Source organism: Canis lupus, chromosome 9, assembly GCF_048164855.1.
Source record: "Canis lupus baileyi chromosome 9, mCanLup2.hap1, whole genome shotgun sequence".
Classification (NCBI taxonomy): domain Eukaryota; kingdom Metazoa; phylum Chordata; class Mammalia; order Carnivora; family Canidae; genus Canis; species Canis lupus.
In genome coordinates, this window is record NC_132846.1 from 24069773 (window position 1) to 24095073 (window position 25301).

The 25301-nt window shown below is 34.2% G+C and overlaps 1 protein-coding gene across 1 annotated transcript in view; it reads left to right on the top strand.

The window, feature by feature from the left end:
• The window catches only part of FANCM (FA complementation group M), a 67206-nt gene that overhangs the window by 37190 nt on the left and 4715 nt on the right, over positions 1-25301 (top strand). The window contains exons 12-22 of the mRNA XM_072838448.1: positions 353-510; positions 1512-1667; positions 4407-6315; positions 11136-11227; positions 11333-11401; positions 13425-13553; positions 14297-14453; positions 17049-17155; positions 18076-18636; positions 22724-23099; positions 24931-25222. Of these exons, the coding sequence (XP_072694549.1) occupies positions 353-510; positions 1512-1667; positions 4407-6315; positions 11136-11227; positions 11333-11401; positions 13425-13553; positions 14297-14453; positions 17049-17155; positions 18076-18636; positions 22724-23099; positions 24931-25222 (4006 nt within the window). The remainder of the gene's footprint in view (positions 1-352; positions 511-1511; positions 1668-4406; positions 6316-11135; positions 11228-11332; positions 11402-13424; positions 13554-14296; positions 14454-17048; positions 17156-18075; positions 18637-22723; positions 23100-24930; positions 25223-25301) is intronic.

Consider the following 25301-nt stretch of genomic DNA (forward strand, 5'->3'; position numbering starts at 1 on the left):
AGTTTTTTGACTTTTGTGCCAAGTCTTAGACACAGCATGGAGAGAGTCCAAAAGAAACCAGGATTGAGAGCCTAGCTACCTGGCTCTGTTATATTAATGAAGTCAATATGGAAGGTGATCACCTGAACAGGAGGCTATACTATTACTTTCAAAGATGTGAGAAAAATTTAGAAGATATATAGAAGCAGGAAGTGAATGATTATGTGAAGAATACTAGTTTTAAGGAATAGAATCAGTGGTTTAGCAAAGATGAATAGATATAAACAGATGGAGAGTTTAAGTTGGTGTTGTATGTATTGTGTTTGCTTAGTAGATTTTTTTAAACTTCTTTTCAATTACTTTCAACTTCTAGGAATGAAGCAAAGTAATTCAAAGAAAGATTGGTTCTTATCAGCAGAAGAATTTAAATTATGGAACAGACGTTATAGGTTAAGAGACACTGATGAAATTAAGGAAATAACATTGCCTCAAGTTCAGTTTTTATCTTTAGAAAATGAAGAAAACACACCAGTAAGTTGAACATGTTTTCAGATAACTCCTTATAGGGTTTATGCAATAGCTTTGGGAGTAGAGAGAATGTTCATGATCAGAATGTCAGTTTGCTTAAAAAATTAAGAATGTAAACAGTTTAAAAAGAATAGTAAAGTCTAAGTTTGTAGAACTTTTAATTTTCTTCTTATATTCTTTATTGTGTATATATTTTTACTTGACTGTAATGCATAATGTTTGCTTTTTTTCTATTACTTTCTACTGTATGAGCATTTCCATATAGGCATAATTTACATGATTATTATGTTACTCTGCAGTATACCATGGTTTGTTTGACTATTTTCCTGTTATGTTTTGGAATTCTTTTCAGTGTTACTAATGTAAAATTATACTGTCATGAGCGTCTTTGTACAAACTTTTTCTTTGAAACTGTATAGAACTTTATATTGGGTGTTGTTATTTGACTTATGAACAAATTATTGGTGAACTTAATAAAAGGCAAGAGAATTGTCAAAGGTTATATGCATGCCTAGAGAGCTGGGGAAACAACCTCAGGAAAGATTCCTCTTAGAAGATTTATAGGGCTTGAAATATGGCTATTTAGATTTTATATATATTTTTTATTACCAGGGAAAGTAAGGAATGGCAGCATGAAAAAATTGGAATCTTTATCACTGAGAGGTTATGAATGTGTCCTTATTAGAATATAGGATATAAATCTAGCAAAATAGTACTTTTGAAACCACACATTTTCTTAAATCTTTGCTCTTAACATGGAACTATATAAATTGGAATATAACCAAATACAATTCAAATGATAGTTACTTTCAAAATATATTTCAAAGGTCATTTTTGTACTTTATAAAATTATTTTCTTTATTTTCCTGAGATTTTAGTTGAAAATACCCAAATTCAGATTATTTATGTTAGGCTTATTATCTGTGTATTGTTTTTTTAATCAGTTTATGGAATCTGAGTATGTATATTTATCATTTCTATTATTTTTAAAATCATTAATCAAGAATGAAGAACCAACCATTGGAATTCATCAACTCTCTCTTTCTGAATGGAGAGTGTGGCAGGATCATCCTTTTCCTACGTATCAAGTTGACCATTCAGATCGATGCCACCATTTTATAAGTATTATGCAAATGATAGAAGGAATGAGACATGAAGAGGTAGAGTTTTATTGTAACTTTCTTTTGCTGGTATGATGGTGAAACTAGAAAATTTGGTATTCTTAATTTTTTAATGACTTATTCATTTATTTGAGAGAGAGAGTGTGTGCTTCACTGGGGAGAGGGGCAAAGGGAAAATAGAGAGAGAGAGAGAGAGAGAATCTCAAGCAGACCCCCCAGGAGTGCAGAGCCTGGTGTTGGCTCAATCCCACAACTCTGAGATCACAACCTGAGTCAAATCAAGAGCTGATCACTTAACTGAGCCATCCGGATGCCCCTATTCTTCTTAATTTGAAGTCATTATTATAAGAAACAAGTATTTAATAGAAATAATTATAGTTAGAATATTTTATTTTTTTAAAAACGTTCCTTGTGATCTCAATAGGGAACAAGTTTTCTGCCTTAGGTGACAAAGTAGACTTAATTAGAAGAATATCAACTGTCGACATAGATAAACCAAAATAAATTTTAATATACTTTTTACAAACTATTAGTAAAGCTAATTTAGGATTCTCATTAGATTGCTATTTATTGAAATATTTTCCATCACATAGGTCATTTGGTATGTCTCTTGTATCCTGATGATAGTTTAGAAAATTATTGATTCTTTGAGCAGTTTCTTGATTATTCTTCCCTGAGAGAATCAGAATGATGAACCTTCTGTGAGTATGAAATCTAAAATGTGTGGTTAGAATCCCAGGTCTCCCTCTTACTAATCATGTATCTGTAAGTTACTAAACCTCTTAGGGCCTCAGTTTCATCTGTAAAATAGGAACAATGATAATACTTTCTTCATAGGATTTTTGCAAGAATTAAGTGACTTAATATGTGTAGAGCATTTAGATTAGTAACTGGCACACTCAGTAGATTGTAGCTGCCATTTTTATTATTACCTATTTTTCATAAATATATATAAATAGTTGTAGATCCCAGAAAAACCTATGGAAATTAATACTTATTGTATTCATTACTACTTAAGTCTCTGAATAGTAGAGGAATACTGACTAAAGTAGCCTCTTAGGGAGAAGAGAGGAAGATATGTCAGACTTCGGGAGGACTTTAGATTTATTTATCTATCTATTTGTCTATCTATCTATCTATCTATCTATCTATTATTTATTTATTTATTTATTTATTTATATTTTATTTATCAATGAGAGGCACAGAGAGAGAGACAGACAGAGAGAGAGAGAGGCAGAGACACAGGCAGAGGGAGAAGCAGGCTCCATGCAGGGAACCCGATGTGGTACTTGATCCCGGGGCTCCAGGATCACACCCTGGGCCAAAGGCAGGCACTAAGCCACTGAGCCACCCAGGGATTCCCTGGGACTTTAGATTTAGAGATAAGAAAAATTTAGAAATTTACTGTAAGACTTTCAAGGGCATCTGGGTGGTGCCATTGGTTAAGCATCTGACTCTTAGTTTTAGCTCAGGTCGTGATTTCAGGGTCATGAGATCAACTCTGCTTCAGGCTCTGAATGTGGCATGGGGTCTGCTTAAGACTCTCCCTCTGCCTCCCTCCCCACCCCCGCTATGCTTATGCATGTGCGAGTGCGTACTCACTCTCTCTCAAATAAATAAATAAATCTTAAAAAAAAAAGAAATTTACCTTAAGAATTCTTGGTTGGGAAATTTGTTAAAAATAGTATATTCCAGTTTATGGCCTGATGGATATATAGATATACTTATTTCAGATGTTCTAAAAGTTGTTCTTAGTTTACCTTTATCAAGAGGGTAAATTTAACATATTTGTTTGGTTTTCATTTATATATATTAATTACTTAATATCTATTTTTAGGAAGTTAGAATAGGGGATCCTTGGGTGGCTCAGCAGTTTAGCGCCTGCCTTCAGCCCAGGGCCTGATCCTGGAGACCTGGGATCAAGTCCCACATTGGGCTCCCTGCATGGAGCCTGCTTCTCCCTCTACCTGTGTCTCTGCCTCTCTCTCTCTCTCTCTCTCTCTCTGTCTCTCATGAATAAATAAATAAAATCTTAAAAAAAAAGTTAGAATAATTGCTCAATTAAATGTTAGAAGTGAAGAACAGTGCATATAATCTTTTTGTTTTTGAAGAGTTATTTATTTGAGAGAGTGAGTGAGTGAGACTTGGGGGGAGGGGCAGAGGAAGAGGGAAAGGAGAAGCAGTCTCTCACTTGAGTGTAGAGCCTGATGCCGGGCTAGCCAAAACCAAGAGTTGGATGCTCAACCAACTAAGCCACCCAGGTACCCCTATAATAATATTTTATTATTTATTAAATTTGTTCTTTCTGCAAATAGTTATCATGGGTCTTTCATATATTAAGTTCTGAGGATACAGAAATAACTGACTAAAGATAAATTATGATAATTACAGAGTAGTGTCATTTATAATTTTGTTTATTAGAATAACTTTTTTAAGTTAGGAGTGCCTGGGTGGCTCAGTCTATTAAGCATCCAACTCTTAGTTTCAGCTCAGGTCATGATCTCAGGGTAGTGAGTGGGCCCTGCCTCAGGCTCTGCACTCAGCATGTAGTGTACTTGGGATTCTCTCTCTCCTCTCCTTTTGCACCCCCCTCATGTGCACTCTTGCACTCTCTCTCTCAAATAAATAAAGTCTTAAGAAAAGAGTGATTTTTAAGTTATAAAAGAAAATAATTTGAGTAATGTAATACTGTTTAGAAAATATTCTAACATAAAATAAAATTCATTTTTTAATAATGGCTCTTGTTTCCTGTGACTTTTTTATTTTCCTTCTTTCTAGGGAGAATGCAGCTATGAATTGGAACTTAAATCTTACTTAAAAATGGAAGATGTTAGCTCAACATTCAGTGCTCCCAGGAATGAATATAATCCTCTTGCCAATGGTACTTTTACTAGTAACAAGAAATCTTCATTTTTAGGGAATATAAATCAAGGCAGTTCATTCTTAATGACAGAATCTGATGAAGAATGTGCTGAAATTTTTAAACAAACTCATGTCAAACCTGCTAAAATTGCTTCTCTAAAGAAAAAAGCCTCTAAAGAATTGAAAAAAGATCAGCCTATGAAAGAAAATAATGATACTGTTATGAATTCTTTAGATACTGATGGCAGTACTACTGTTGAAAATATTTCTCAGGTAGACCGACTAAATGATAAAAGAGCATCAAATACAGATGAAGTTGCTGCTGCCATATGTGCTGTCAATGAAAATGTTAATCAGCCACATGAATTAATGGAATGTCAATTCACAAATGAATCTAGTTCATTTGCTGGAAATTTTTTAGATTCTGGTTATAACAGTTTCACTGATGAGAAATACAGTTCATCTAGCTTATTTCTTCCATTTGAGGAAGAGCTTTGTATAGCTAAAACAGATGATCAATTTTATAATTGTCATTCATTAACAAAAGAGGTATTAGCTAATGTAGAGAGATTTTTATCTCATTCTCCTCCACCTCTCTCTGGACTCTCAAATTTGGAATATGAAATTGCTGAGTGTTGTAAACTTGATCATTTGCCTTTCCTATCCTACAATGAGTATTTACAAAATGATAAATCTACTTGTTTGATGTCATACTCACCTGTAAATTCTCAACAGGATTTAGAATTGAATTCGCTTAAATTTATTAATCATCCTTCTGAAAAAAGTTGCTTTTATAATGCAACTAATGATAAGATTTCTGATGAGCCAGGTTTCTATGACTATGTTGATAAAGTACAGAAAGATAATAAAAATGAAAATTTAGTATCCAGCAATCATATTCAAATAAACATAGGCCCTCCAAAGTGTTTAGTTGAAGAAAAGAATTGTGATACGGGTAACAGTGGCCTTCCAGTATTGTTCACTGATCAAAATAAGAGTTTACCACTATTCAAAGATCTTAATACAGAGTTTGACCTGAGCCTTTCTCCCTCGAACAATAAATATAAATCTTCAGGTGTGTCAGGCAAAACTGCTGTAAGTGAAATGGCACTGGACTCTCAGTTCTTAATTTCTGATGAACTTTTGTTAGATAGAAATCCTCAACTCCAAGACCAAATTATCTGTGATACTAATAGTTGGAAATCTCATGAAGATATGAGAGGGATATATAAGGAAAAACTGAAGAATGATGAATATGTTTTTGACTGCTCTAAGGATTTATTTTCTGTTACATTTGATTTAGGATTTTGTAGTCCAGATTCTGATGATGAAATATTAGGACATGCATCAGATACAAATAATAAATTTTTAGATGATCTTTCTGGAAGGTGTTTACATATTAAGGAGACCAATGATGCACATTATGTTTCGAATCAAGCAGTAATACCACAAGATCATGTTGCTGGTTTTACAAGTAGAACTATTACTATCCCATCAAGTGAAGATAAGTGGAGTCCAAGTTTTGCACATTTTCCACAGAGTGCAGCAAAAAATAAAGAATTTATGTCTCCAGGGTATTCTCAATTTTCTTTGCCAGTAGGAGAAAAAGTTATGAGTACACCACTTTCTGAATCAAACACATTGAACTCATTTTCTAAGAATAGAAAGGAAGTGCCTAGGACACCAGATTCTAATAAAGGAAAAGTAGATCTACAGAGTTTCAAAGAAACATTGAATTCAACTTTTGTTGACTCAGGACTTCATGTAGAAAAGGCTAAAAGCAGGGAAGAAATCAATTTTCTTCAGTCCTATCATCCTGCTAAAGGTAAGATTCCATCTTAATAAAACACCTAAATCTTTCTGGAATAATTACTCTAAATAAGCTTCTGTAATTTTTCAGAATGTTATGTCTCCGTATTTGGTGTATTGAATTGGATAATTGATGTATTATGCATTTCTTTAGTTGATGCTTACTGATAAAATATTTATCTACATATATTTTTAGCATGCATACCATGGGAAAAGTATGCTAGACACTAAAATATCAATTTGTCCTTGGCCCTTAACTGTAAAACCTAAACAATTGTGTGACATATACATTTAAAAAGATACCAGTAAAATGTGTAAATAACTACCAAATAAAAAAGGTAGTGGATATTTAGGAGCTTCAGAAGATGACAGAATTTTGAATTGCATGAGATTGGAAATGTAGAATTTTTTTTTTTTTTTTTTTTTTGGAAATGTAGAATTTTTAATGTAGATTTTAATTTTGGCTCTTCAGGAATATTTACAATTTGAATATGTTGAAAATAATAGGGAATTTGGATGTTATAAATAAAACAATGGGAAAAAGGGAAGTGTAAGATTTGGAGGGAATAGTACAAAGTTGAAGATTTACATAGCAAAATAGTTGGGGAAAAAAAAAGTTGAGAAGCAAGACTATTTGGAGGATTGAGACAAGATCACAGAAGTTCCAGAGGAATCTCTTGATTTCTATGATCTAATTCTACACAATTACAGAAAAACTAGAAAATGTAGTGCTAGGTGTTTGGTATTAAAATGACTTAAGTATCCTTAAGTACTGCGATAGGACTCAACTCTATGTATAGATTATTATATCAGGCCATTTATTAATTTTATTCCTTATGGTTAAGTAAAAGAGTAGTTGTAGGATAAAATTAGTTTGCTCTGTAAGTCTTTTTATAATGCTATTCTCTTTGGTATCAAAGACATGATTTATGAATGTTTTATTTAAGATAAAAATCTTATTGAAAGTAAGTTCAGGAAATATGTTTTACTAAGTTTATGTTACCCATGAGCTGAGGCTCCAATATTTGCTTTAACATCTTTATATTAAGTCTGTTCATGGGCGAGATCATTTTTCCATCTTTTGTCAGATTTGCATTAAAACTTCTAGCATTATACTTAACTACTAACCATGGGCAATATAATTATGAATATATAATTATTAGGGAATATTTAGTATTTTTTTGAGTATAGTTGATATACAATGTTCCATTAATTTCAGATATACAACCTAATGACACAACATTTCTTTACTATGCTCAGGAGTAATAACTACCATCTGTCACCATACAACTCTATTTATATAGCATTGACTATATATTCCCTGTGCTGTAGTTTTTATTCCCATGACTTATTCATATTTAGTATTTTTTTATTTTGCCTAATTGAAATAGAAGATTTAAGATCATTTGCCGTGTTATATTTATACAATAACAGTTCATTAAAGTGCCACTAAAGCAGTTGAAAGTGAAAACCTCCTGGAAAGGTTTGGGAAAACCATGAGTTGGTTACTATACCTGAGCCTTGCATTTTTTTTTTTTTTAAAGATTATTTATTTATTCATGAGAGAGAGAGAGAGAGAGAGAGAGGCAGAGACATAGGCAGAGGGAGAAGCAGGCTCCACACAGGGAGCCTGATGTGGGACTCGATCCTGGGACTCCAGGATCACACCCTGGCCCGAAGGCAGGTGCCAAACTGCTGAGCCACCCAGGGATTCCCCTGAGCCTTGCATTTAACTCTAAATTCCTTAGAAGGTAATGAAAACAAACAAAACTGGTTGATTATACAGTGCTCATCTGTAAAAAGGATTTAAGTTTATTTGGGTAGGTTTTTTTTTTTTTTTTTTTTTTGGCACAGAGTATAAGGAGAAATTTATTGTGTGATTTTGTGTTATTTATTGCGTAAAAAATTACTACCCCAAACTTACTGAGACTTAAAATAGCATTTATCTGTAGTTTACGAATTGGAGAGTTGCTTAACTAGGTAGTTCTGGTTGAGGATTTCTCATCAGGTTATAGGAAGATTTCACCTGGGGTTGCAGTCACCTGAAGACTTGACTGGGCATGGAAAATCTGTTTCCAAGATGGCTTGTTAAAAAATGGGGTGGTGGTGGTGAGGGGAGACACACAGGAATCTCTGTCCATAGAAATTCTAAAATGCAGCAGAGCAGAAATTGGAAGTTCCTTGATGAGGACTCAAAGCCTAGATATAACCGTCCATGGTTCTTGGCTTCATCTTTTGGAGGCTTGGTCCTTTTTCATAACATGAAGCAGAATTTCCTCAGCGGATTCATTTTAGTAAAAATTTGGGGATTTTTATTTTATGGGGATTTTTATTTTTTTTATTATTTTTTAAAGATTTTAGTTATTTATTCATGAGAGACACACACAGAGAGCCAGAGAGATAGGCAGAAGGAGAAGCAGGCTCCCCTGGGGAGGACCAGGACCCCGGTATCATGACCTGAGCCAAAGGCAGATGTTCAACCACTAAGCCACCCAAATGCCTCTTCTGGGGATTTTTAAAGGCCTCTTTTCATTTGATATTGTCTGTCTTTGCCCCTTTCTGTAGTTGTAGCTGGCTGTGTTTCTTCCATATAATTCTTGTAAATCTTTGTGCATCTCTTCTGAATTTTTTTTTAAAGATTTTATTTATTCCTGAGAGACATAGAGAGAGAGGCAGAGACACCGACAGAGGGAGAAGCAGGCTCCATGCAGGGAGCTTGATGCGGGACTCAATCCCTGGACTGGGATCATGCCCTGAGCGAAAAGCAGCAGCTCAACCGCTGAGCTACCCAGGCATCCCTCTCAATTTTATTGGGGTTCATTCCATTAGATACTAGTCATGCTCATAAATCCTTTGGAATAGCTCCTTCTCTTCTTTGGGCTCCTTCTAAGATGTCTGGAGATAGTTCCTTAATCTTCTTGGAAGCCCTGTTGTTTAAGAGGATCTGTGAAAGACACCTTAGAATATTTAGATCTTTGCCTGGAAGATTTCTTAATTTAATATTGTTTGCCAACTGGAGAAGCTGGGAATTTTCAAAACTAATACATCTCAACTGTTTAAATGTTTAATAATTCTTTCTTTGATTTATCTCTCTTGCATTTTATTTTAGCAGAAAGAAGCAGAAGAAGATAAACATTTTGTCTAGAAATCTCTTTAGCTAGATCACCTTCATTCATTAGATACCTATCCTACTTCTTATGTTACTGCGATGTTGATAAGCTTTCTGGCACTACATAAAGGATTTTGATTCCTCTGATTTCTAGTAAGATTTCCATACTTTTCTTTAAGCCTCCATTCATAGCCTCCTCAATGGCCATTAATCTTCCTACAGATTGTTCCCATAAACAATTCCTTTGAGGCTCTTCAAGCGTTCATTAAAACTCTCTTCAACAGTCCTTTCAGCTTCTGCCCACTTTCTAGTTCTAAAGCTACTTCCACAATCTGGTATAGCAATTCCCTATCTCTGGGTACCAAAATCTGTATTATTTATCTATTGCTGTACAACAAATTATCCCCAAAGCTTAATGCCTTAAAATAACAGATGCATTGTTTCACAGTTTCTGGGGACTAAGAATTTGAGAATGGCTTAGTAGTGTTGTTCTGACTCAGGGTATTTCATGAAGTTGCAGTCAAGATTTTGACCAGGGCTGGAGTTAATCTCAAGGCTTGAAGGAGGATCCTGTTGCTGGTAGTAAGTGGCCATGGTTTCTTCTCATGTGGGCCTCATTATAGGATAGCTTATGTCTTTATAGTATAGCATTTGACTTCCTCCAAAGTGAGTAATGGAAGACAGAGAGCAAGGATAGACTTCAATAACCTTTATGATCTAGACTCTGAAATAACCCACCTTCACTTCCATTATATTCTTTTGGTAGAAACAAGTGACTGGGATGCCGGGGGGCTCAGTGGTTGAGCGTCTGCCTTTGGCTTCAGGAGTGTTCCCAGTCCAGGGATCGAGTACTGCATCGGCTCCCTGCAGGGAGCCTGCTTCTCCCTCTGTGTCTCTGGCTCTTTCTCTGTGTCTCTCATGAATAAATAAATAAATAAATAAATAAATAAATAAATAAAATCTTAAAAAAAAAGAAAAGAAACAAGTGACTAAATATGGCCTATACTCAAGGGGAGAGGAATTATGATCAGTTTTTGAAGGGAGGTGTATCAAAGAATTTATGAAAATACCTTGAAACAACCACAGGGCTCTTATAGAAGGTTTCCTAAAGACATGGAAGGTGTCTGTAATCCGAATTTTATGAAAGTACAGAGATTGAGGTTTGTTAAAGTACCTGAAAATTTGAAATATTTGATTTTATACATCAGATGTTGGTTTTTAGCATTACCTCCTTGAATGTATTCTAGTTACAACATTTTGGGGAATATCTTACCAATTTTTATCTCATACTTGTGTACAAACATATATGTAGACATATGTATGTACATATATAAAAAAGAATCTTTTCAGATATTGTTTTGTAGCTTGCATTTTCATTTCTTTCACTCCTTCAACGAGAGTGAAAATAACACACAAAGGGCAGAGAGTGGTAGTAGATTATATAAATGAATTCTGGAACCATTGACTAATAAAATTAGACTTTGCACTCTCCTGGACTACTTTACTTACTTTAGCTAATTTGTAAAATTGAATCTGAGTCAAATATGTGGTTATTAGCAAAAGTTATCATTTCTTAATTTCCTCACTGGCACTGTTTTATTTTTGTCTCATGCTAATTTTTTGGCCAAACTTCTGAAAAACTCTTTTTAAATAATGTACCCATCAATAAAATAGTTGTGATTGGATAAGCAAATCTATTGACCCGATTCATTTTTAATAAATTATAGATGAACAGTTAACAAGCAATGAAAGTGAAGATGATGAGATTTGCCACAGAAAAATTAAAAAAACAAAAGGAAATGTTTTAGAATCCCCTGAGGTGAGTCATTCAATAATCACAATAATGTGATCATGTAAAGTTTTTTTTCTCCCCACCTTAAGTCTATTTTTTTTTTAACCTTTATCTATTATCTACTTTGTGTAGGATCAGAAAAATAGTGAAGTTGATTCCCCACTTCAGGCTGTAAAAAAGCGCAGAGTTCCTCCAAACAGAGTAAGTAGATAATAGATAATGTATAGTAATTCAAATTCTTTTGGAGTAAATATTACAAGAAAAATATGTGTATAGGTGAATGTAGGTATATTTAATCTAACACATATATGCTTAACACAAGAATAGGTAGTAAATTCTATGTGATTGGAATTTCTATTTCCAATGTATACTTCTTTAAAAATTACTCCTGCTTTAGTAAGTATGCTTCAGCACTTCACTAAATGTCAACTCCATATCAACTGTGTAAGATGCTGGGGATACTACTATAAATATTATATCCTGGTACTGTGTTAAGTCACCTACAATCTAAAAGAGACAGATAAGTAAACAGATAATTTCAATATAATTTTTTAATAAGTTAAATGATAAAAAATGATAAGCCCTTAGCTTTGTCCTTGGTTTTTCCCGGAAAGTTTCTTGAAGATAATAAATACCTCAGCTAAATCTTAAAGCATATGTGGCAGTCAGGTGAGGAAAGCATTGCCAACAGAGCAAGCAGCCTAAAGAATGGCACAGAGCAGGGAAATAGCATCTTTATTATTGGATGGTAAAGACAAAGATTGCCAGAAATAAAATTGGAGGAAAATCAGGGTCTGTTTTTGGAAGGCTTTATTCTTTCATTTATTTATGGAATGGGTTTGAAAGAAGGAAAGGAAGGAGTTCAGGATGAGTCTCTTTTTTGGGTAGGACTGTTTGGAATATGTCTCACAAATTTAGAGAAGATAAAAAAAGACGATATATTCAGTGTTGAATATGTTTTGAGTTTGAGGATTTTGTGGAATAGTGAAGTGATAGTGTCTGGCAGGCATTGGTGAATTTGATTCTGAAGTTTGGGTAGGCTAATGAGGTTCATTTGTTATCAGCTATAAGCTGGTAATTGTAGGAAATAATGAGATTAGGAAATCATGGGGTTTTTAATTTTCTAATGCAATATAGGATAAACTCCAAATTTAATAAAAAATGCAATCAATTCATATTCACTTTGTTTACTTATATAACACTTTACTAGAAAAATTGCTTTAACTTGCTACCTTAATTAGAATGTCTAATTGACTGATTATAAATGAATTAAAATACTGATAATGCTGAAGTAAAGTAAAATTATTCCTGTTAATTGAAATTATTTTAGTGAACTTTTTATTCTTTGGCTTTATATAATTTTGTAAGAGATAAAGTGATAGACTTCATTGTCAAAATCTGTTACAGTTTTACTGATTTCTTGGTTTGAATGCACTCCTGTACATTTGGACTGATTTGGTGTTTTTTTTTTTTAAGATTTTATTTATTTATTTGACAGAGCGAGCACATAAGCTGGGAAAGTGGCAGGCAGAGGGAGAGGGAGAAGCAGGCTCCCCGCTAAGCAGGGAGCCCTGCTTCAGGGCTCGACCCCAGGACCCTTGGGATTATGACCTGAGCTGAAGGCAGACGTTTAATCGACTGAGCCACCCAGGTGCCTCCCTGGACTGATTTTGATAGCTATATTTATAGACTTAATTAATTTTTGTAAAGCCCTTTAGGATCTTCTGAAGAAGATAGTTATACTAAAACTACAAATGCTCATCAAATAAATTTGATGTAAAACTAAATTGAATGAATTTATTATATTACCTAATTTAGTGTTTTAGTACTTAAGTATCACCTGACTTAAAAAAATTTTTTTTTAAAGATTTTACTTATTTGAGAGAGCATGGGGAGGCAGAAGAAGGAAAGGGAGAAATAGACTCCCTGCTGAACAGGGAGCCTGACCTAGGGCTCCATCCTAGGACCCTGAGGTCATGACCTGAGCTGAAGGCAGATGCTTAACCAGCTGAGCCACCCTAGCACCCCTGACTTTTAAATTCTTAAGTATTATGTGTTTTTAACATGGCTCTTGAGTTGTGAGGGTATTTTATTTTTCTAACAAAATAATGTTAGGTCAACTATTTAGAAAGAAATTGAAAATAAAAGTAATAACATATGAGAAATACATTAAAATATAATTTGAATATATTTTCTTATGCAAGAATTTTATTGAATTATATAGTTAGAATTATCATCTAGTGATGAAAGTGAGAATTTTCACAAAGGACATCCACAATTAGAAGATTTTGGAGGTTATAACAGAAATTCAAAAAGAGGCATCAAAGTCCGAAAGAAGCAGAGTCACTTTAAGGTAAACCTTTTTCATTTTCTTATTTGAATATATGTAAATATATACTGTATATATATTAATATATACTATTGTATATATAAATGAAAAATTAGATTTTACATAGTACATATCTCACTATAATTTCTTCATAGAAAAAATATAAAAATTAAAAAATTTTGACCCTAATTTTACTTGTTTTACTGGAATTTAAAAAAAGTTTTTTTTTAAATCACAACATATGATAGTTTTATTTCTTTTTTGTGTTTTGAAACTCTTTCAGTATTGTTATTTTAAATGACTAAATGACGAAATTTTAATGTATTGAAAATTTAAGACTCAAAATACAGAAACAAATCTGGAGTTTCAGAATATTTACTTTTACAGTTTATATTGTTTTTCTTATCTCTATGCAGTACTCAAATCCTTATTAAAGAATTCTCAGCACATTTTTTTTTCTGAAGAGTCTTTTTGTGGTGCCATATTCTTTCTGGCAAAATTAATTAGCGAGAAGACTCGAGAGACTTTATGCTTATGAATAAGAAACATTCAATAAGCTAACAAGCTGACTTGTGGTATATGTTACCCCTAGTAGAATTATCAGAAATTTTAAATAGGTGTGCTACTTTGTCATTTCTTCTTGTAGTTTTTTTCTTTTTTGTCATAAAAGCATTGGCAAAAAATTTATTTTACAGAAGTATTTCCAATTATTTAAAAAAATAAATGATTTTTTTAAGGGTGTCTCCATGTTTTCTAATTTGTCACAGCTTGCAGGTAGGAAGTTTTTAGATGATGAAGCAGAACTTTCCCAACAAGAGGCAGAGTATGTTTCGTCAGATGAAAATGATGAGTCAGAAAATGAACAAGACTCCTCATTACTTGACTTCTTAAATGATGAAACTCAACTTTCACAGGCAATAAATGGTAATTGATATAATGATGCTTTTTCTTTTAATTTTCAGTGCTTTTAAGGTGTTTATATTTAAATATTTTAGTCGTTTTAAAAAACTTTGGCTTTAAAAGGAAGTAAATTTGGTATGTGTGAAATATTTGGTCACTTTCATTCAAAGTCTGTAATATTTGCTTTTTCTTTTGGACGTGATTGTTTATAAGCTTCTGCTAGTTTGATCACTTCTCACCAGAATGAACAGGCTGGCTCAGTGTCAAATGTTCATTTAACAAGTATTTACTCACTACCGTGTGCTGGTAGTATGTAAGGGTCTTCGGAAAGCTGTATCAGTGAACAAAGTAGACAAAAATCCCTGCCCTTATGAAGCTTACATATGAATGGAGACAAAGAATGGAAAGAGACAAAGTGATTTTGTGTAACATAATTACTAAGTTATTGAGTATGAAATGAACAATTTACAGAAAAATGAAAAAAATGAGTAAGATGAGGATTTGGAGTGACAGGGGCTCTGGGTTTTAATAATGGACAAGCTATAATTATAAATAAGATAATTAGGGGCAGACCTCATTGAGAAGGTGACATTTGATCAAAGACTTGAAGGAGATGAGGAATTGAGCATTGCTGATTGTTAACAGCAGGTGAGACACAAACAATGCCTGAGCAGATCTTACTGTACAACATATTAATTGCAGATGATTCAGATTGGCTGTGATAGAAATGGGAAAGATTCCAGTGGGCTTCTCAGTGTTCTCATCTTTCACAGATCTTGCCATTTATTCTGCTCTTGTACTCTCTGATGTGATTTAAAACAGCAAATTTTCCCAAGCTCTACTTTAAAAGTTCTTCGAGACTTAAATTCTTGGTACTATGTCCTTGATACTGATATGATTTGTCGAATAAGGATTCTTAGTATTATGCTCTTGATGTTCATTAACGGGGTGACTTTTGGAGGTTTACAGTATAATCTGGTGGGGAATGTTGGTGCAAACATGTTGACTGGTGTTAACAACCACTTGACATGTCCTGAGGCTGGAGTGTGCCTAGCATGTTTACGGAACAGCACTGTGACTGGAATTGAATGATGGAGAAGCGGAGTGGTAGGAAGCGAGAGCAGAGAAGTAATGAGTAGCCAGCTGCTGGTCTGACTTATTGCAGTAGTATCTCTCTAGCTTTGGTGTCAAGAATGGCCTTCAGGGGAACAAAGGTGGGAGAAGAGACTATTTAGAAGGTGATTGCAGTAATCTAAGGAATGCTAGTGGTGGTTACCAAGGTGGTAGCAGTGCAAGGGTGAGAAAGATTGGATTCTGGATATGTATAGCAGACAGGATTTTCTGATGGATTTGAGAGAAAAAGAGGAGTCAGTGGGTTTGAGCAACAGAAAGGACATAGTTGTTGCTGTCTGATACTGGGCAGACTGCAGGTGGAGCCCTTAAGGTGGAGAATAGGGAGATCAGCAACTCCATTTATTTTATTTAAAAAAGTTTTTTTTAAAGTTTTTAATTTTCTTTGGTGAACTCTGTACCCAACATGGGGCTCAAATTCATGACTCCAAGATTAAGAGTTGCATACTCTTCTGATTGAGCCAGCCAGGTGCCCCTGAAACTCCCATTTTAGACAGAGTATATTTGAAATATGTAGGATTTCAAAGTTTTTTTTGGTTTTTCATTTATATGACATTTGGGGAGAGGTAAAACTATAGGTACAGCAAATAGGTTATTGTTTGTTATAATGATTTGTCAAGATGGAACTGTACCGTAAAGGAGGATGAATTTTACTGTATGTACATTATACCAAAAAAAAAAAAAATCTGTGAAACAAACAAAAATTCTCTGAAAGCTCCTTGATTCTGAGTTTTCCTAAGAAACTAGAAGTAAAGGTGTCACTAAGTGTATAGGGATTTAGCATGAATAAGAAGTGGATAGGTAATCAGGTAGATATCTAGTATTCGATAGCTATGCTATGGAATGGAGATAAGGGAAATAGAAAATTATGCACCTGGTGCCAAGCGCTATGGTCATGAAATTAGCAATGTTATCTCTGAACATAACCTTAAGTTAATCACTCCAAAATACGTAAGGGAAAATGGGAGACAAAAATAAAATTGATTTTTGATTAAAACCTTAAATAAAAAAGGCAGACAAAAAACTCCTGTGTTTCCCAGTTTTTGCTTAATTGAAAATTATGAAACATACTTACTATTTGCTATGCCTTCTGATATTTTTAAGCATATGTTTCTTTTTTTTTGCCTGGATTTCTTGTGTTCTATTCATTATTTTTTATAAATAAGTTATATTCCTCAAGTTCTTCATATACATTTATTTTTATGAAAAGGCACTGTCTTAATGCTCATTTTCAGAGGAGAGATAGCTAAGTCAAAGAGCTTAAATAAATTTTCGTAATCATCCAACTAGATGGTCTGATTTCAAAAGCTAACTTTACTTTTTTTGTTTGTTTGTTTTTAGACTTGTTTCAACACATATTAAATATTTTTTGTGTAAAATAATTCCACAAGGTTTGAATTACATGAATTTGGAATAGGTCAAAGTTAAATACTTTACTAGGTTTCATTTAAATAATTTTGCTACTTGAAATTCTTTATCTTTACACAGATTCTGAAATGAGAGCTATTTACATGAAATCTTTGCACAGTCCATTGATGAGCAATCGGTATAAAATGGTCCATAAGAAACATACCAACATAAATATTTTCTCACAGGTATGAACTATAGAAATATAGTGGAGAATTTCCTGATGATAATGTTGAAATCTGTTCCTGTAAATGAAACCTACGTTGTTTCTAAAACTGGACTGTCAGAGCTATTTGGGGTAATTTCCGCTCCGAGTCAGGAAAGTGGACTATATGAATTCTCAGCATCCTTTTTATTCCTAATTTGATCAAATTATCCTTTCTTCAAGTTGAGCCTATTAGAATATATTAATTGGATTTTTTTCTAATTAGAAGAAAGTTTAAAAATGAATAGAACTTCTCATAAGTGTTGAATTTTTAATTCTTATTTGTGCTCTTATTTCCCTTGAAAATTATTATTCTTTTAAGATTTTATTTATTTATTCATGAGAGCCAGAGAGAGAGAGAGGGAGAGACATAGGCAGAGGGAGAAGCAGGCTCCCTCTGGGGAGCCTGATGCGGGACTCCATCCCCAGACCCTGGGATCATGACCTAACGCTCAACCACTGAGCCATCCAGGCATCCCGAAAAATATTTTTTTATAAAGATGTTATATTCTGAAAATTATAGATTACTTTTCATTTATGGATATTTTCACATTAGTCTTTGTTTATAAATTGCCAATATTCAGCCAGTAATATGGTCATTCATATCTCTATATTTCCATTGTATTTGTTATGTAGCACTCATCCACATTGTTTATAAATTATTGTTTATTTTTCTGGCTACCTACAATGGGCTGTAAATTTCTAGAGGGTAAATCATTCTTTTTTTTAATCCCAGTCTCCTTGTTTTCTTCTATAAAGAATAGTATCTGTTAGTTGAGCACAAGTGACTGAATTGATAAGCGAAATATTCATAAAGATCTCATGTACTTAAAAGAATATGTTAAATACATACTGATTTCATGAAAGGAATTTATAATGTACTAACTGGTATTTTTACTATAGATTCCTGAGCAAGATGAAACCTACTTAGAAGACAGTTTTTGTGTTGATGAAGATGAGTCTTACAAAAGCCAATCAAGTGAGGAAGAAGTGTGTGTTGATTTTAACATAATAACTGAAGATTGCTTTGCAAGTGGGAGCAAAAAATATAAAACCCGACGTGCAGTAAAGCTAAAACAAATGGAGATGAGACAAAATTGTGCACGTTCAAAAAAGAAATTATCTAGAATTATTTTACCAGATGATTCAAGCGAAGAGGAAAACACTGTAAATGATAAAAGAGAATCCAATATTGTTAACCCAAGCACTGTTAATAAGAGCAAACAGCAGGACCATTGTTTGAATATAGTGCCTTCTGGGTCTTCACTGCAGTCCAAGGACAATTCTCCAATTGTTAATCAGTTGCCAAAGCAGAGACAGCAGGCACCGCTTAATTTAAAGGATGCAGTTTCTGATGTCTCAGACTTCAAACTTCAGAGCTGTAATAAAATTGACTGTACCTCACTGTCATTTCCTACTGTTGATTCACAGAAAGACTGTAAAAAACTTCCTATTTATTCAAAGGTATGGATCAAATTAGAGAAAAAGCCTTCATGTTGACCAAAAGGTTTTTTTGTTGTTTTGCTTTTTTTTTTTAAGTTTTTGTTTGTTTGTTTGTTTGTTTAGTAATCTCTATACCCAACATGGGGCTTGAACCCACAACCCCAACGTCTAGGATTACATGCTCTTCTGCCCATGGCAGCCAGGGGCCCTTGTTCTGCTTTCTTTTGTGTTTTGGGTTAAACAGATCAAAGAAAAATTAGCAAGTGGTGACAATTCTTCAAACAAGAAAATAGCACACTAAATTATATTGACAAATTCATATAAGAATGGTTAGGTTTTAGTTTTTTTTTTTTAAGTGTGATAGTTTTCTTAATAAAACTCTATAAGGAAACTTGCTAATTTTGTAGGAAGGAGTAGGAAAATTGGCTTCCTACCAGATAAAATTAGAAATTACATGCCCAGAACTATTTCACCACAGATTAACTTTTCTTTTCCCACTGAAAGCTTCAGATATGTAACTCTCTTTACAGTGGAGAGGAGTTTAGGGACCACTACCTGATTTCCTTCCTTTAAATCCCTCTTCTTTTTTTTTTTTTTTAAGATTTTATTTATTTATTCATGAGAAACACAGAGAGGAGAGGGAGAGAGGCAGAGGGAAAAGCAGGCTCCATGCAGGGAGCCCGATGTGGGACTCAATCCCGGGTCTCCAGGATCATGCCCTGGGCCGAAGGCGGCACTAAACCACTGAGCCACACGGGCTGCCCAAATCCCTCTCTTTTTAGAATGGCCAAGTAGTCCGGTTTCCACCTTTTCCCTGTCTTGTTATTGCTGAAATAATCCCTAAAGCCACTTTTAGTTTTTAAGAGCTTATAGTTACACTATTTTTGTTAAAATAGGGGTTAAAGTTTTGGTAATAGGAATCCCTTAACTGTACATGACTGATTTCTTTCCTTGATTGTCATCTTCGAATGAGACCTAGACCTAAACTTCTATTTCTCTAAATATTTATTCCGGAGGTTTTAGGCCATTCTGCCTTAGCAACATGGTCTACTATTAACACAGTGGCTTGGGGTGCCTGAGTGGCTCAGTCAGTTAAGCATCTGCCTTTGCCTCAGGTCATGATCTCAGGGTCCTGGGATCAAGTCCCACATTGGGCTCTGTGCTCAGTGGAAAGCCTGCTTCTCCCTCTCCCTCTGTGCCTTCCTTCTGCTCTTGTTCTCTCTCAGAAATACATAAAATCTTAAAAAAAAAACCAACAAAAAAATCCCCCAAAACCCCCTAAACAACACAGTGGCTTTTAGATTGGTTTTTCTAGTTTTTTATTTTGGGTTTTAAAAAAAGATTTATTTACTTAAATCTTTAAGTAAATTTTTAAGGGGCAGAGGAAGAAGAAGGAGAGGGACAATCTTAGGCTCCATGCCCAGCATGGAGCCCAATGTGGGGCTCCATCGCATGACCTTGAGATCATGACCTGAGCTGAAATCAAGAGTTATATTGTCCCCAGGTTTTTTTGCACAAAGTTATTTCTTTAGGACATACATAAAATATAGTTGACTGGATTAAGTTTTGTAGTAGATTAAAGGACTAGAGACTAATTAATTTCTCTGAGCCTCAGTATCCTTAGCTATGGTATAAAGATAATAATCCCAAGGGTCAAGGTAGGTAATGTGGTCCCAGGTTTACAGTGGTTCAACTTAATACTTTATTGACATTATGATGGTGGGAAGCAATACACATTGTATAGAAACAATACTTAATATTTTGATCTTGTCCTGGGCCAGTAACATGCAATATGATACTTTTAGGTCATGTTTGCAGCTGCAGCTTCCAGTCAACTACATGATCATGAGGGTAAACAACTAATACACTTGTAACTTTCTGTACCCATACAGCCATCCTGTTTTTTAATTTCAGTATAGTATTCAATAAATTACATGAGATATTCAGTTTTTTTTTAGTAGTCTTTTTTAAAAATATTTTTTATTTGTTCATTCATGATAGACATAGAGAAAGAGAGAGAGGCAGAGACACAGGCAGAGGGAGAAGCAGGCTCCATGCCTGGAGCCCGACGCAGGGCTCGATCCCGGGACTCCAGGATCGCGCACTGGGCCAAAGACAGGCGCTAATCCGCTGAGCCACTCAGAGATCCCTGATATTTAACAGTTTATTGTAAAATAGGCTTTATATCAGATAGGTTTTGCCCAGCTGTAGGCCAGTGTAAGTATTCTGAACAATTTTAAGGCATAGGCTAAGGTATGGTGTATTACATGTATTTTCCACTCAATGATCTTTTCAACTTATGATGGGTTTATTGGGAGGTAATCCTATAATCATAAATTGAGAAAGATTTGTATATGCACAATCCTTTGAAAATCAGTAAGCACTAGCTACATTTTTACATTGCCATGTTCTAACAAAAATGGATACATCTAATAATACTTTGAGAACTGTGAAAAAAGATAAATTGATTTTTACAGAAATGTGTTTTAAAATTATACTATTTAATGTATGATTCTCACAGGAAGGGTATTCATAAGAATATGAATATTCATATAAGAATATGAGGTAAATTTGGAAAGACAGAAAATAGATTAAATATCCTGTAAAAAAAAAAAAAACCTGGTTAGGTATTTTAAAAAGTTAATGTTTATTTTGTCACGTATTTTACAAGTCGTATGAGGTAAATTTGGAAAGACAGAAAATAGATTAAATATCCTGTAAAAAAAAAAACCTGGTTAGGTATTTTAAAAAGTTAACGTTTATTTTGTCACGTATTTTACAAGTCGTATTCCTTGTCATTTGCCTTTTTGTTTGTTTTTGGTGGTTTTGCCATAGGAAGAGGTAACCTTTTTATACAGTCTCAATTTTTTTCTTTACAGTTTCTGAACTTTAGTGTCATGTTTAAGAAGCCATTTTCTACTTCAAAATAACTAAATATTCCCAGTATCCTCTTTTCTTTAGTGCAGTTTTCTTCACATTAAGTTATTTTTGAAATTGAATACTGAATTATAATTATTTTAATGATTATTTGAGTGATTAGGACTTCCATCTTTAGCTTACGATGTAGAAACTGGAAAGAACATTGTTCCCATCCTAGTAACAACAACAAAAAAAGCCAGATAATCCATAGAATCATGGTTTTACTTGAAACTATTATGGAACTGAGGTTTTAGGGCAATCAATTAACCTTATTTCTGTGGAAAGACAAGTGTCTCCAATGAGAGACTTGTTGATTTGGGACAGTCAGTGGGCACTGTATAATTTGGCAAGAAGAATTCAGCTAAAACTAATAAGTTGCAAAAGGCAATGAACTAGAATGAGAGTTTAGAACCCCTGGGAGTTACAGACAGAGAGGAATTCATAAGCCTTCATGAGCTATACTCCATAGACTCAATCAAGTGTTCCCAGGAAAGACAAAATCAGAAAGCCTCCTGGCTGGGGGGAAGTAACCAGCAGTTACTGTGAAAAAGGCAGCAGATCCCATCTGTTTTCTTCTCCCCTATTTCTCCTATAGAACAAAAAGCTTTAAGCTTCTGGGGATGAAAAGCAGATCTTACAGCTATACATAGGTGAAGACCCTTTGCAGATGGAGAAAGGCAAGAAGAAAATAATCTAAGATACATGTAATTGGAATTAAGGAAAAGAAAACAGGTTAGAAGAGATATTTGAATAGACAATGACTGAGATTTTTACAAAATTAATTTGCAAATGAGTATCTGAGTTTCTGTTTTCAGTTCTTTTTGGGATATACCTAGAAGTAGAATTACTGAGTCATATAATTCTGTGTTTAACTTTTGAGGACTCGCCAAACTCTTTTCCACAGTGGCTGTACTATTTTACATTCCCACTAGCAGTGTGTGTTCCCAGTTTTTTACATTCTGACATTTATTTTATGATTTTGTTTTGTTTTGAAGTATAACCATCCTACTAGGTGTGAAGTAGTAGCTTGGTCCTTCATGTATATAGTCACTTTGATCATATTGAAGGAAGAAAAAGCAGTTAAAGAGAGAAAAATAATATTAGTAAGGAAAATCAAGTTCAGATGTTAGAAATTTGTGGTGCTAATATATATTTAACCTGATTGTTACCAATATTTTCTACTTTTCAGGTTGGTAGTACTCTGGAGGATTCTAGAACTTCAGTGGCATACTGTTCCAATTCAAGACCACATTTGGCTGGCACACATGATTCTCTTAGAGTTCCACAGGAAGGCCAAAGAACTTGTATTCTTGTAGATAGTTGTGAAATCACTTCTGGAACAGAAGTAATTTCTTCCCTAAGAGCAATTCATGGCTTACAAGTAGAGGTTTGTCCTCTTAATGGTTGTGATTACATTGTGAGTAACCGCATGGTGGTGGAAAGGAGGTCTCAATCTGAGATGTTAAATAGTATCAATAAGAACAAATTAATTGACCAGATTCAGCACCTACAGAGCATGTTTGAAAGAATATGTGTGATTGTGGAAAAGGACAAAGAAAAAACAGGTTTGTATTTTTAAATGTTTTTGTTTATAAAGTTTATAAAGGAACTCAACTATTATTTAGTTCACCCTTCTGTCGGGATGGGGGAAATTCTTAAAAATATAAATACCTGACTCACGTCACTTCATGTTTATATAAAGCCATGTTTTTATTAGTCATTGTGTTTATTTTATGCTATTATTATTTGCTTCATAAAAAAGGTTTATTTCTGAATTTTTTTAGTCATTGTGTTTAAATGCAGTTTGAGAGTTAAAGAATGAGAAATGGAAGGCAAGTGAACCCATCATGCCTTTTTTCAGGAGTTCCAGAAAGGATGAGGACCTTAAGGCAGTAGTGGGGAAAAGGAGGAGGATTCAGGGGATTTAGGAGGCAGGATTAACAGTAGTTGGTGGAAGGAGGCAAGACTTAACTCTTGAATTGGCTGATTTCTTGGTCATGGAGCAGTTAGTGGTGCTCTTTACTGAAATTATGACTGTCAGAGAAGAGCAGATTTGAGGTATAGGAGTGTTCAGTGGAATTCACTGAGTTCTTACTAGGGAGCTGAAATGGGTGCATAGGAGCTTCAGTTAGGGAGTTTCTGTGGGTAATATTTAATTGTAGGGGGAACCATGAGAATGGTAAAAAGGTCATGGAATATGGCATCAGAAGACACACTGAATTCTAGTGTCACTGTAGCTATGGACGTTGCATTGACAAATCACTCCTTCTGAGGGGTTAGAAATATACTTGTCCTATTCCTTGTGTGATATTGTGAGGGTTAAGTGAAATCATGTAGGAAAAAGGCCACTGGAAGAATTCAAGAATTATACAGTCACACAGTATACAGTAAAAGGAAATAGTGTAGTTTATGTAAAACATTGGGTTGGTAATTGCACATTTTACTTTTTTATCCTCATGCTGTCACTGACCAACTGCAGCTTTGGATAACTCCCTCTTTCACTACCCAGTTTTCTTTCTTTGACAAATGAAGGCCTTAGATTAAGTGATCTCTTGGGTCCTCTTAGTGCTGAAATTCAATAATTTCCTCTTTACCAACATATTCTTTACAAAGGAAGTAGATTAGGAATAAAAGTAACATGGCAAAAATTAGGGGAAAAAGGTTTCAAAGAAAAAGTTTTGTTTTTCCATAATGAAAAGTGCCCCAAAAGAATGGAGGATAGAATATGAAAAATGAATGGGAAAGGTAGGGAAGTAAGTTAATAGGCAAGGGTTAAAGATGACATTAAAATAGGTGTGCAGGGGCAGCCCGGGTGGCTCAGCAGTTTAGCGCTGCCTTCGGCCCACGGCCTGATCCTGGAGACCCGAGATTGAGTCCCACCTCCGGTTCCCTGCATGGAGACTTCTCCCTCTGCCTGTGTCTCTGCCTCTCTTTCTCTGTGTGTCTCATGAATAAATAAATAAAATCTTTAAAAAAATGCTTTAAAAAAATGGGTGTGCAGGGTTTTGAGTTACTCTTGGAATAAATACCTAAGATTTTATAGCAGGTAAGCCAGTACTTGAGCTATTCATCCGCGCTAGCACTATGATTTTGAGAGATAAGTGACACATGGTCTTGGTCTTCAGGAATGCATTAACTAGGAACAATAAGCTCTCCTCTGTCCACTCATCTTCCTATTTGATTCCAATTGAAGACACTTACAAAGATAGTTCTTCCTATTTTATCTCCTAGATATCTGAGAATCATTTTAAATATTTAGTCGAGGGTTTCTCATTAGCATAATGTGGTACTAGTTTGCTTAATGATTGTAAATCTTGGGGTTTTAATAATAGTATTAATGATTCTACTTAATATACATTACTAAGCTTTGCATTTTTCTAAATATAAAATATTTAGGAGACACATCCAGGATGTTTAGAAGAACAAAGAGCTATGACAACTTGCTCACTACCTTAATTGGTGCTGGAATCCGAATTCTTTTCAGTTCCTGCCAAGAAGAAACTGCAGATTTGTTGAAGGAACTGTCTTTAGTAGAACAAAGAAAGAATGTTGGTATTCATATCCCAACAGTGGTGAACAGAAGTAAATGTGAGGCACTTCAGTTTTATTTAAGTATTCCCCATATAAGTTATATAACTGCATTAAATATGTGTCACCGGTTTTCTTCTGTGAAAAGGATGACTAACAGGTACGTCTGTCTTAATATTTTTAGATGGTTACTTTTAAATGATTCTTAGAAGTATTTCATAGAAATTTTAATATTTTTA